The 13,451-nt window shown below is 40.1% G+C and overlaps 1 protein-coding gene across 23 annotated transcripts in view; it reads right to left on the bottom strand.

Moving 5' to 3' along the window:
* Positions 1-13,451, bottom strand: part of TFDP2 (transcription factor Dp-2) — a 195,080-nt gene that overhangs the window by 19,448 nt on the left and 162,181 nt on the right. For all 23 annotated transcript variants that reach the window (XM_055569470.1, XM_055569469.1, XM_055569474.1 and 20 more), the window contains one exon: positions 5,197-5,359. In XM_055569470.1, coding sequence (XP_055425445.1) covers positions 5,197-5,359 — 163 coding nt within the window. The remainder of the gene's footprint in view (positions 1-5,196; positions 5,360-13,451) is intronic.

Below are 13,451 nucleotides of genomic sequence, written 5' to 3'. Positions count from 1 at the left end.
AGACGTTAGGAGGCAACAGCAAGTCTGCTGATTTCCTCTTCTTTTTTTAGAAATAGTTTGTGCTTTTGTTTTTTTAAAGTATTTTTTGGCTGCGCTGGGTCTTGGTTGCAAAACGAGGGATCTATTAGTTGCAGCTTGTGGGATCTTTAGTGGCAGCATGCGAACTCTTAGTTGGAGCATGCGAGATATAATTCCCTGACCAGGGATTGAACCAGAGCCCCCCTGCATTGGAAGCGAGGAGTCTTAGCCACTGGACCACCAGGGAAGTACCTGATTTCCTCTTCTTTGATACTGGAAGGAATTATGAATTCAAAGCAGACGAACTATTCAAAACAGATGAACTAAGCAATAATTTTAGCACAATATATTCAAAGTCATAAAAACAACTATAATTATAATATTCTTTTAACAACGGCCACTAGTATATGCACCTGAATCCTGTGGTAGAGGGGAAAGATGGGAGATGGGAACACAACAGGCATACGGGTTTATTTTTCCCTCCATAATCAACCACAGTCCATAGGTGATAACTCAAGAAATGAAATACTGAAATTACTGAAATTATAAAATACTGGTTATAATACAAATAACTTTAAAGAATTACAGACTACAGAGCCTCCAAATTATGAGAAAAACAAAGTAGTGAATCAACAGAAAAAAAAAAATCCTTGCTTATATTCAGGAGTGGGGATGGGGGCGTGGTTACTAAAAATGTGTGTTAGATATTGAAAAGTGCTAAGATGAAATGCTTCACTTTAGTGACATCTGAGTGAAAATTAGATGGGAGAAAAGAACTATATGGAAACCCCCAGCAAAGAACACGTGTGGCTGCGTGTAGTAACTGAGAGGCTGCTCGGCAGCAGACGAGAGGCAACAGAGGGCCAGGTCCCACAGGGCCTGCTGGACTGTTCAGAGAGACTCTCAGTCAAATTCAGAAAGCCATATGCTTTCAAGCGCCCAGGGAAATTAAACAGAAATTACCATACAACAGCTCACAAGAAACATCTCAAAGCAATCCCCCCTTAAGGAAACAGTTTGACTCAAAATTTCTGATCACAGGTAATAAAAGTCAAAATTCATGACAATAAGCAAAAATTCCTATCACCTGGAACTATAAGAAACTTTTCAATGCAATTCTTAAGCCAAAGTTACAGAATAAAGAGTAACATACCAGAATCAATGGGGATATGGGTAGTGTACAAGAGGAAAATAACAGCCATAAAGACTTTCAATACTAAACAAAGAAATTAAAAGTAAATAAAGCATATATCACAGTCTTCAGGGTAGAGAAATAATAAAAGTAACTTCAGAAAAGAGAACAGAATATTAAATACAGATAAAAACAGAAATTAACTTCAGAACCAGAGGTCCATAAAAACAAATCCAAGAGATGTTTTTTTGGGGAAATATAATTGCAAATAATCTGGAAAACATGGATGAAATGGAGAATGTTCTAAGAAAACAAAAAAACACCAAACCAACTCAAAGGGAGAAAACAATTTTAAACAGACGGATTACCAAATAAGAAATGAAGAAAGCTATCTAAACCCCCCACTGAATCACCACAGAGTTATCTCAGGTGATTTCCATTAGATTGCAGGGAACAAAACTAGACATCCCATGCCATTAAATTTGTGATGGAGTAAAGCAAAAGAAAAAGCGAAGACCTCTAAACTTATTTTATAAAGCCAGCATGGCACTACTTATCAAAACTGAAAAGATGGTACTGATTGCAAACAGGTGCCATGGAGGCTGGCAAGCAGGTCAAAAGTGGGCTCTTGAGTCTAAAAGGCATTGCAGAGCTCGGCGTGACCAAGCAGGAGGAGGAACAGGACAAAAACAAGGCAAAACCTGAGGAAGCAATGGGAATGAGTATAAAGAACAAGGAGGAGGGACTTCCCTGGTGGCCCAGTGATTAAGACTCCAAACTTCTAATGCAAAGGGTGCAGGTTCAAACCCTTGTCAGGATGGTAAGCTCCCACATGCCACAGGGCGTGGACAAAAAATAAAAAGAACAAGAAGCAGTGTGGCCTGGGACAAGGGTACTTCCACACAGTTGGCCTTCGAGGAGATGCAATAGAAATGGCAAGCGGGGAGGATCCTGAAGAAAGCTTCCCAAACTCACAAGCTGAAAGCAGAGGGCTCAAGAGGCACCTGACACACTCACTAGCACCGCGACACACCCCGAGTCCCCTGGGGGAAGCAGCGCCCCTGCCTGGGGCATGGAGGGGCGTGGAAGGTATCTGGGGTCATGTTTGGTGCCCTTGGTATTTTCTATAAACATTCTTTTACACACACCCTGTATCTTCTCCTGAGGCAGCGCTTTCCAAAGCAGTGTGCCTTCACTGTGGAATCTGATTAAAGTCGGTTCAGTTCAGTCGCTCAGTTGTGTCTGACTCTTTGCGACCCCATGAACCGCAGCACGCCAGGCCTTCCTGTCCAGCACCAACTCCCGGAGTCCATCCAAAACTGTGTCCATTGAGTCAGTGATGCCATCCAACCATCTCATCCTCTGTCGTCCCCTTCTTTTCCTGCCCCCAATCTTTCCCAGCTTCAGGGTCTTTTCCAATGAGTCAGCTCTTCGCATGAGGTGGCCAAAGGATTGGAGTTTCAGCTTCAACATCAGTCCTTCCAAAGAGCACCCAGGACTGATCTCCTTTAGGATGGACTGGTTGGATCTCCTTGCAGCCCAATGGACTCTCAAGAGTCTTCTCCAACACCACAGTTCAAAAGCATCAATTCTTCTGCGCTCAGCTTTCTTTATAGTCCAACTCTCACATCCATACCTAACCACTGGAAAAACTATAGCCTTGACTAGACAGACCTTTGTTGGCAAAGTAATGTCTCTGATTAAAGTCAAACTAATACTCTATTTTGATTTCTGAGTAGCACAGGCAATAAACCATTTTAGTCTGGACTGGGAATTTTTGAGAGTTTATCCAGAGATTAACGTTATTTCTGTGTATATGCTATGGAAACTTGTTTTTACCTCTGAGTTGCACTTAACTCTTTGAAGCCCATCAGCTGGCTCTGCTGGAACCTGACTCCAGAGGATAAGGAGCCAATGCCAGGATGGCCTGCAGCACGTAGACCCCTGGGGGGCCCTGCATGGGCTGCCCTGCCAGGCTCCTGCTAGCTTGGGGCTTATGCTCTTCCCTCCAGGCCCTGGGGAAGCCATTTGAAGCTTCATGGCCTTCAGCCTGCCTCCCCAGCCACCTGGCCAAAGAGACAATGCAGCCTGGTAATCAGCACAACCACCTAAGGCAAGGACGGAACACACAGCTTGTCCCTTTCTGAACCAGGCCGGCTCGCAGCCTCTTCTCCGAATATCTTCATTCCAGACATGCGTCTAGTGGGTGTTGCCATGGCAGACATCACTAATCAAGCACAGCACTCTTTGTAAAAGAATCCAGGCACAGTCTGCCTCCTTATCCTCGACCCTAAGGTCCAAGTAGCTCCTGTATTTACTCAGGGTTGACACATAAAATGTTTGACATTCCTGGCCTAAGGATACCTCAAGGGCAACAGGACCAAGGAGGCAGAGTCCCAGCACAGAAAGACAAGGGTGTGGTCAGAAGGGAGCACCAAGCTCCCAATGCTAGAGAGCCAGGGTCTATGAGGGCCTATGTGTACCCACTGGATAAGGGTCAAACTATGCTATTGGGAGAAATATCTATGTGACACAGACACTGAAAGAGTAACAGAGTCAGAAGAAAAAACCAAGTGCTGTGTTTGGGAATATCATATGTGAATGTGATATTCACAGCTGCTCAGTTATGTCTAATTCTTTGTGACCCCATGGACTGTAGCCCACTAGGCTCTCTGTTTATGTAATTTTCCAGGCAAGAATACTAGAGTGGGTTGCCAGTCCCTTCTCCAGGGATCGAATCTGCGTCTCCTGGATTGCAGGCAGATTCTTTACCATCTGAGCTACCAAACCGCAGAATGGAAAAAACGTTGTTTAAAAAAATTGCAAAGATTATAAAAATAAAAGCAAATAACCCCACCAGTTTCATTCATGAATACCATTGTAAAAATCCTAAAATGTCAGGAAGCTATCTTCCTGACAGAATTGATTAAATTCAACTCCATTTCTGACTTTTTTTTAATTAAGAAAAAAGAAATGTTCATTAAGGAAAAAATCAAGTTATGGTTACTATCATCTTAAAACCTTTATCACAATTAAGGCTGCAAAACTATAAATATTTCCACTAACGTTAAGAAGTGAAGATTCAATATGACTAGAGTTACTACTATTATTTAATATTGTTCTGAAATATATAAAGTATGACTACATTTAAGTAAAATGCAAACTGATTTATAAAAAGTATATCAGCAGCTGACTGGGGCTAGAGGGCGAGGGAGGGATGGATTACAAAAGGCAGGAAGAGGCTTTGGGAATGATGGAAACATTCTGTGTCCTGATCATGGTGGTGGCTTCACAGGTGCATACAAATGTCAAAACTCACTGAATTTTACACTTGAATACATCTTATTGTATGTAAACTAGACACAATAAATAAAAAAATAATTTAACAGTTTAATTGTACACTTAAGACATGTACATTTCCCTCCCTGCATGTAAATTTATCTCAATTAAAAAAAAAAAGAGAATGATTTTTATGTGTTAAAAATGAGGCTCTATATATATTACTAAGAAAATAAAATTAAGAATGAAGCATGCAAAGCACAACCATATTTATGTTTAAAATAACAAATTTTATTATATAGGTGCATAACGAATTTCTGGAATGATACTCAAGAATCTGGTAATAGTAAACTGTGCCTTGCGGAGTCAGATTAGAGTCTGTGGTAGAAGAGAAAAATTTTTTATTATACAGTCTTTGGTACAAATGAATTTCTTTAAACATGTTCATGTAGTATTTTTTCAATTAAAAATAAGATAAAATTTTCTTACTGACTTAAAACACTGAAAGATTCAGATGTATCTAAAGTCATTGAAAAATAAAAAGTATACTTTTTAAAAAGTATGGTTCTTCAGTAACCCCCAAAGATGTTTTAAAAATACTTTTCCACCTTTATGTTTAAATAAGTAAGAATCCTTTTCAAAACAAAACAACAAAAAAATCAAAACAGAATTCCCCAGTGGATAACTTGTCTGAGTCCTCGATTTGACAGAGACAATCCCGAGAGGTACAGAGCTGCTGCATCAACACCAAGGCGTGGTCTACCTACCGAATCAGCTGCCAAGTGGTTGTTTGAATTGGTGAACTCGGACACCAGCTCATCGGCTACTTCATTATATGACGTTGTGCCTTTCCGCTGAACTTTCTCACACACTTTCATGGAAAAATGTCTCAAGCCTTTTCCATTTTTATCTCCTTTTTTGCTTCGTTTACTAAAAGAGAAAATAAAATTGTACTCCATTATACTTACTAGAGACTTCCTTTATAAAACTAAACTAAGGTGAGAAGACAGGAATTTGATTTTTTGTTTCCAGCGCTCAATTTTACATTGAATTAGAGATAAGGAAATGTTTTAAACTTAATTTTCACCTTAAAAGCCTAATAAAGTGTGCAGCAAGAGTGCCTTTTTATGCTCACTCATTTGTTGCCTATTTACTGACCAGTTACTTACTATTAAGTATCAGACGCTGTTCTACACATTAGGAGAAGACCTCTGAAAACAGCAGACAAAAACTCTGCCCATGTAAAGTTTATATTCCTAATACTTATCTTTTTGCATTCTACGTATGCTATAGATCCCCCCCCCCCCCACCTAAAATTAAAAGTACCACTATTCTAGAGTTCTGTTATCTACTCAATTTTTCAATCAGAAGTCACTGGTGTTGGGTGGGGAGGGAGGTGGAAGGGGGGGTTCAAGACGGGGAACACATGTACACCCATGGCTGATTCATATCAAAGTATGGCAAAAACCACTACAATACTGTAAAGTAATTAGCCTTCAATTAAAATACATTAATTAATTAAAAAAAGAAGTTATTGGTGTTAGTAATGGACCTACATCTTCAGTTATCCTAAGTTAGGTTAATGCCTTGGCCTAACCTTTGATAATTCAATCATTAAAATTTCAGAGGTCAGTTTAGTTCTACTAATATCTGAGTAACAATTATATGCTAGGAACTGTGTGTATTAGGGGCTGGAAGTACAAAAACAGTAATTGATGCAAAATCCTTTCCCTCAGTGAGTCCTAAGGCTGGAAGAGAGGCAAAACTAATATATAATGACAGATAATTCCACAATAATAAGGTAAGTGTCAAGTCAGAGTTATTCACAATGTTTTATGGGAATTGGTAAGAGGGGAATCTAGTCTAACCTAAAGGAGGAAGATTCCTGCAGTAAGAACCAATGAAAACAATCCACAGAAAGAAACGACAATCTGTGGAAAGGGAGAAAATATTTGCAAACCCTTTATGTGATACGTGGTTAATATCTGAAATATCTAAGAAACTCCTACACCTCAATAGCAAAACATGTAACACAAAAAACAGGCAAAGGACATGAATAGGCATTTCTTCAAAGAAAATATACAAATGACCAGTTATAACCAGCAGTTATATGAAATGGTGTTCAACATCACTACTTATAAGAGAAATACAAATCAGAGCCACAATGACATTATCTCCACACCTGTTAGGATGACTATTTACTTTTAAAAAAGGATTACAAGTGTTGGTGAAGGTATATAGAAATTAGAACCCTTGTACACTGTTGGTGGGAATGTAACATGGTATAACTGCTATGGAAAAAAATATGGAGATTCCTCAAAAAATTAAAAATGGAACTACCATATAATTCAGTAATCTCATTTCTGGGTATATCCAAAAGAAATGAAATCAGGATATCAAAGAGGTGTCCGTCATGTTCACTGCAGCTTTATTCATCCAACCAGTCCATGCTAAAGGAAATCAGTCCTGGATGTTTATTAGAAGGACTGATGTTGAAGATGAAACTCCAATATTTTGGCCACCTGATGCGAAGAGCTGACTCACTTGAAAGACCCTGGTGTTGGGAAAGATTGAAGGCAGGAGAAGAAGGGGATGACAGAGGATGAAGATGGTTGGATGGCATCACCAACTCAATGGACATGAGTTTGGGTAAACTCTGGGAGTTGGTGATGGACAGGGAGGCCTGGCGTGCTGCGGCTCATGGGGTTGCAAAGGGTTGGACACGACTGAGCGACTGAACTGAACTGAACCAAGACAAGGAGAACTCAAATATCCATAGATGGATGAATGGATAAAGAAAATGTAGTATGTGTATACATATATATTCACACAGACATATAGACATATTTATATATATACAACAAAATATTATTCAGCCTTAAAAAAAAATTCTGCCATATGTGACAACGTGGATGAACCTGGAGAACATCATGCTAAGTCAAATAAACCAGTCACCGAAGGACAAATGTTGCATGATTACACTTATATGAAATATCTAAAATAGTCAAGCTTCCAAAAGCAGAGGCTGGAGGGAAAGGGGAAATGGGGAGTCTGCTGTGCAGAGGAACCTAGACTTCATCATATTCCATCAGCATAATTACATTCATTTATGTTATTTACATGTTCTACTGTGTTATGTCCATTAAGAAATAGATGCTAAATGTACTTCTCAAAAGAGTAAGGGAAGACATCTACTTTCTTTCCCTGCATTCCCAAAGAATCCTCTCTGTGTATTCACTGTGGGTCACAGACTACTACTGAGATAGTTATAGCACTCAGTGGTACTGAGGGGTGGAGTGGCATGGTGAAATTTTCAGTGAGGTAGAGATTCTGGCTGCAGAGTAATTTATGGAGGGCAGAAGCAGAAACAGGAAGACCCGTTGACAGGTTACTGTAATGGTCCAAGCAAGCAATGCTGAGTCCTGGAATTCGAGCAAATGGTAGGACTGGATAAGAAGAGATGGATTTGCAAAAATGTTAAAGATAAAAATCAGCAGAACTAAGGGACTGACTGCTGTGGATGGTAAGGAAGAGGGAAACAGGACAATAATCCTTAAAAGGAGGGGTCATTACTGAGATGGAGGAATTTGGAACGAATTCATGAATTTCATTTTAAACCTTTTCACTTGCATTGTCTAATGCTCTGGGCATATTCTACTTGTGGCTATCAAACACCTGAAATGGGACAAGTCTCAATCAAATTAATTATGCTGTTAATTTCAAAGACCTACATGAGAGATGAAGGTATACTTTTTATATTAATTACCCTTTAGATATACTAGATTAAATAAAAGATGTAACATCAGTCTCACATATTCCAGTTTACTTTTTAAACTGAATGCTGGAAAATTAAAACTCACATGTGGCTTGTATTACATTCTATTGGGCAGCGATGAGGTTGAGTTTGACATGCCTATAGAATATCCAAATGGGTATATTCAGTAGACAGTAGAATAATACCTAAGTCTACAGCCAGTGGGAGCGGCCACTTATAAACCTATCAGTACCTGCATCCAGTTCTTCTTATAAGTTCCAGAGATTAGCCAATACTCTCTTCCTTTTCAAATCCAACTTTCTTTTTCAAGGTAACAGCTTTATTGAAATACAATTCACACACCATAACTTCATCTTTTCAAGTATAAAATTCAGTGGACACAACCATCACCACAACCTAATTTCTCCACCTTAAACAGAAATTCTGTCCCCATAAGCAGCCACTCCCCACCTCCCTGTCCTCAAGCCCTTGGCAACCATGTTTTACTTTCTGTTTCTATGATTTGCCTGTTTTTCAACGTCAGCTTTGCAACTAGAGTTTCTCACTTCAGGCTTCTGATCCTGTATTATTTGCTTTCCTTGACCTGGCTCATTCAGTTGTTTTTCAAGTGTACAACCGATCATGGAACCTGAACATGATCAAGACACAAGATCCACCTACCAGTTTAAAGGAAACACTGAAGACAGAAGAAAGTGTTAAACTATACTAAAGAGATGCTATGGGACTTCCCTGGTGGCCCAGGGGTTGAGAGTGCCTGCCAATGCAGGGGACATGGGTTCTATCTCTGGTAAGGGAAGATCCCACATGCCTCAGAGTGGCTGGCCCCGTGTGCCTTGCTGTGACTACTGAAGCCCAGCAGCAGCCAAAAATCAATCAATCAATTAATTTAAAAAAAGAGAGATGCGAAAAGCAAAATCTTTAGAATTTTTCTTCAGGACATATAATGTGGTTTCTTCAACTAATAATTTGGAAGGGAAAAAGTGAGAAAAATACAGAGGGAAAATCTACAGATTATAAAAGATTTAACAATTTATTTAAATTCTGATTCATATAGACTGTAAACACACACACACATACACACCCCAGTTACAGGAGAGTGCGGAAAGACAGCAACAGCAGCATAGTTCTCAAACTCTCCAAATCCCCATACAAAAACAGAGCAAGCAAACAGCAAAGCCTGAACCCCTTGACAACGTTTACAACAAAACTAGCTGACAAGGTATCTTCAACCAACCCCAGATTACAAACCGGGGCCAAAGGCTTACACAGCAGTGTCTGTGTTGGTAGAAAAATAAATACTCAGTGGAGCGGCACTTAATGGAACTAACAAGAATTTGCTAGAAAGAACAGGCCAATTTGAGAGCAGCAGCTGAAATGAGAAGTTTTGCCCTCTTCAATACCAGCTGAGTGCAGGAGGCTGAAATAAAGACTGAGGAGGTTGCAACAATCTAGCCCATGTGACTCCCACAATTAATATTCAAGAGCAAATGAAAAACACTGAAGGCAGGCAAAGAATATATGGACAATAAGAGTTTCCGAAGAAGAAAATCAAGGCACGGGAACAGAATAAACACTAAGTGCTGTTAAGTCAAGAAAATGTTTATGAAATAAAAGAAAAGAGACTGTATCAACCCAGAATGACAAGACCAAAAGATTCTAGTAAAACTGCTGGATTTCAAAGAAAAAAAATTATTTAGACATTTAGAAGAAAAAAAAAAAAAGAGTATCAGATTTTCCAAGAGCAAGCTGTTACATTAGAAGAAAATTAAGACATTTAAGAAACTCCAACAAAGTATGAGCCAAGAATCTTTATATTCAGCAAAACTGACTGAGACAGTCAAAACGATTAGAGAAACACTGACAGAAAGGTCTTGTGAGAAATTTATGTCTAGTTAACTGTAGATGTTAAGATTAAGTGAGCGCTAAGAGGCATATAGTATAGGGTATAAACAGGTGTATGCTTCAACACTGTAGGACTATTACCTATGATTATTAGAAAAATGAGAAAAGAATGGAGAGAACATATACAGACAATTTTTTAATGTTTTCAGTGCTTCCAGGTGGTGCTGGTAAAGAACCTGTCTGCCAATGCAGGAAACTTAAGAAATGAGGGTTCGAAGCCTGATCAGAAAGATACCCTGAGAATCAGGAAGATCCCTTGGAGGAGGACATGGCAACCCACTCCAGTATTCCTGCCTGGAGAATCCCACGGGCAGAGGAGCTGGCAGGCTACTGTCCATACCTTTGCAAAGAGCTGGACATGACTGAAGTAACTTAGTATGCACAGTCACATTAGCTTATGTTATTATTATTATTATTATTTGGGACTATTAAGCATGATCAATGCAAAGAAATAGAGGAAAACAACAAAATGGGAAAGACTAGAGATCTCTTCAAGAAAATTAGAGATATCAAGGGAACATTTCATGCAAAGATGGGCTCGATAAAGGACAGAGATGGTATGGACCTAACAGAAGCAGAAGATATTAAGAAGAGGTGGCAAGAATACACAGAAGAACTGTACAAAAAAGATCTTCACGACCCAGATAATCACGATGGTGTGATCACTGACCTAGAGCCAGACATCCTGGAATGTGAAGTCAAGTGGGCCTTAGAAAGCATTACTACGAATAAAGCTTGTGGAGGATATGGAATTCCAGTTGAGCTCTTTCAAATCCTGAAAGATGATGCTGTGAAAGTGCTGCACTCAAAATGCCAACAAATTTGGAAAACTCAGCAGTGGCCACAGGACTGGAAAAGGTCAGTTTTCATTCCAATCCCAAAGAAAGGCAATGCCAAAGAATGCTCAAACTACCGCACAATTGCACTCATCTCACATGCTGGTAAAGTAATGCTCAAAATTCTCCAAGCCAGGCTACAGCAATACGTGAACCGTGAACTTCCAGATGTTCAAGCTGGTTTTAGAAAAGGCAGAGGAACCAGAGATCACATTGCCAACATCCGCTGGATCATCGAAAAAGTAAGAGAGCTCCAGAAAAACATCTATTTCTGCTTTATTGAGTATGCCAAAGCCTTTGACTGTGTGGATCACAATCAACTGTGGAAAATTCTTCAAGAGATGGGAATACCAGACCACCTGACCTGCCTCTTGAGAAATCTGTACGCAGGTCAGGAAGCAACGGTTAGAACTGGACATGGAACAACAGACTGGTTCCAAATAGGAAAAGGAGTTCATCAAGGCTGTATATTGTCACCCTGCTTATTTAATTTACATGCAGAGTACATCATGAGAAACGCTGGACTGGAAGAAACACAAGCTGGAATCAAGATTGCTGGGAGAAATATCAATAACCTCAGACAGGCAGATGCTGCTACTGCTGCTGCTAAGTCGCTTCAGTCGTGTCCGACTCTGTGCGACCCCATAGACGGCAGCCCACCTGGCTCCCCCGTCCCTGGCATTCTCCAGGCAAGGACACTGGAGTGGGGTGCCATTTCCTTCTCCAATGCATGAAAGTGAAAAGGGAAAGTGAAGTTGCTCAGTCGTATCCGACTCTTAGCGACCCCATGGACTGCAGCCTACCAGGCTCTTCCATCCATGGGATTTTCCAGGCAAGAATACTGGAGTGGGTGCCATTGCCTTCTCCGGATGAAAGTGAAAGAGGAGAGTGAAAAAGTTGGCTTAAAGCTCAACATTCAGAAAACTAAGATCATGGCATCCGGTCCCATCACTTCATGAGAAATAGAGGGGGCAACAGTGGAAACAGTGGCATCTGGTCCCATCACTTCATGGGAAATAGAGGGGGAAACAGTGACAGACTTTATTTTTTGGGGCTCCAAAATCACTGCAGATGGTGACTGTAGCCATGAAATTAAGAGATGCTTACTCCTTGGAAGAAAAGTTATGTCCAACCTAGTTAGCATATTCAAAAGCAGAGACATTACTTTGCCAACAAAGGTCCGGCTAGTCAAGGCTATGGTTTTTCCTGTGGTCATGTATGGATGTGAGAGTTGGACTGTGAAGAAGGCTGAGCACCGAAGAATTGATGCTTTTGAACTGTGGTGTTGGAGAAGACTCTTGAGAGTCCCTTGGACTGCAAGGAGATCCAACCAGTCCATTCTGAAGGAGATCAGCCCTGGGATTTCTTTGGAAGGAATGATGCTAAAGCTGAAACTCCAGTACTTTGGCCACTTCATGCGAAGAGTTGACTCATTGGAAAAGAGTCTGATGCTGGGAGGGATTGGGGGCAGGAGGAGAAGGGGACGACAGAGGATGAGATGGCTGGATGGCATCACTGACTCGATGGACATGAGTCTGAGTGAACTCCGGGAGTTGATGATGGACAGGGAGGCCTGGCATGCTGGGATTCATGGGGTCGCAAAGAGTCGGACACGACTGAGCGACTGAACTGAACTGAACTGAACTGAAGCATGTAATTTGGGATAAAGTCAATGAGTAATTACCATATACACTAATTCTATTGTCTTTTTCATCCTCAATGTCCTTAAAAATCAGGATTCTTGATATGGAAAAAAGCAGATTGAGATATAGTAGAGAAGAAGTTTAATAAGATCAGAACTGGAAATATCAATGTGATCCTAGGTAGGGGTCCTTATACATCACAATAACATATTAAAAATACAACAGGGAACTCAACGTGCCAATAGGTAACTTCTGATCCTCCTGCAGTTCTCATCTAAATGAGTGATCACATTCACCCAACTGCCTGAAACAGAAACAACAGATTCATCCTAATCCTCCTTTCTATCTAATCAAATTCTATCAAATGTAATCTAAGTCTTGTCTTAAAGAGCTCTTGAATTCAGTGTCTTCTCTCTCTTCCCATGACCCTAGTTCAGGCTCTCATAATCTCTCACAGAATATAACTAGTAATGAAAAAGAATGAAATGATGACATCTGCAGCAACATGGATGGACCTACAGATTAGCATACTAAATGAAGTTTCATAAGCAATACAACCAAAGGATACAATTCAACAGTGGCTGAATCAAGAAATGAAGCCTCATCTTTGGAAAGCTGGTGGATCATCATGCCAAACCCATCAATGTTTACATCAAATTCAACAGAATTTAGAATAGCTGATCCCTGCAGTACACAGATAGGGGACTTGGTCCTACAACCAAATTTGTAAACCACTTTTTTCAAAGTTAAGTGTACAATGCCTCCAGTAAAAGGATTTTACAAGTTAAAGGCTAGATGAAGAACTTAACAACAACAATAAAAAACAACTCAAAATGGACAAAAGACTTGAGTAGACATTTCTTCCA

The sequence above is a fragment of the Bubalus kerabau genome, chromosome 2, assembly GCF_029407905.1.
Source record: "Bubalus kerabau isolate K-KA32 ecotype Philippines breed swamp buffalo chromosome 2, PCC_UOA_SB_1v2, whole genome shotgun sequence".
NCBI classification, from domain to species: domain Eukaryota; kingdom Metazoa; phylum Chordata; class Mammalia; order Artiodactyla; family Bovidae; genus Bubalus; species Bubalus kerabau.
The sequence above is the reverse complement of the archived record's forward strand: the minus strand, read 5'-3'. Positions and strand labels throughout refer to the sequence as shown.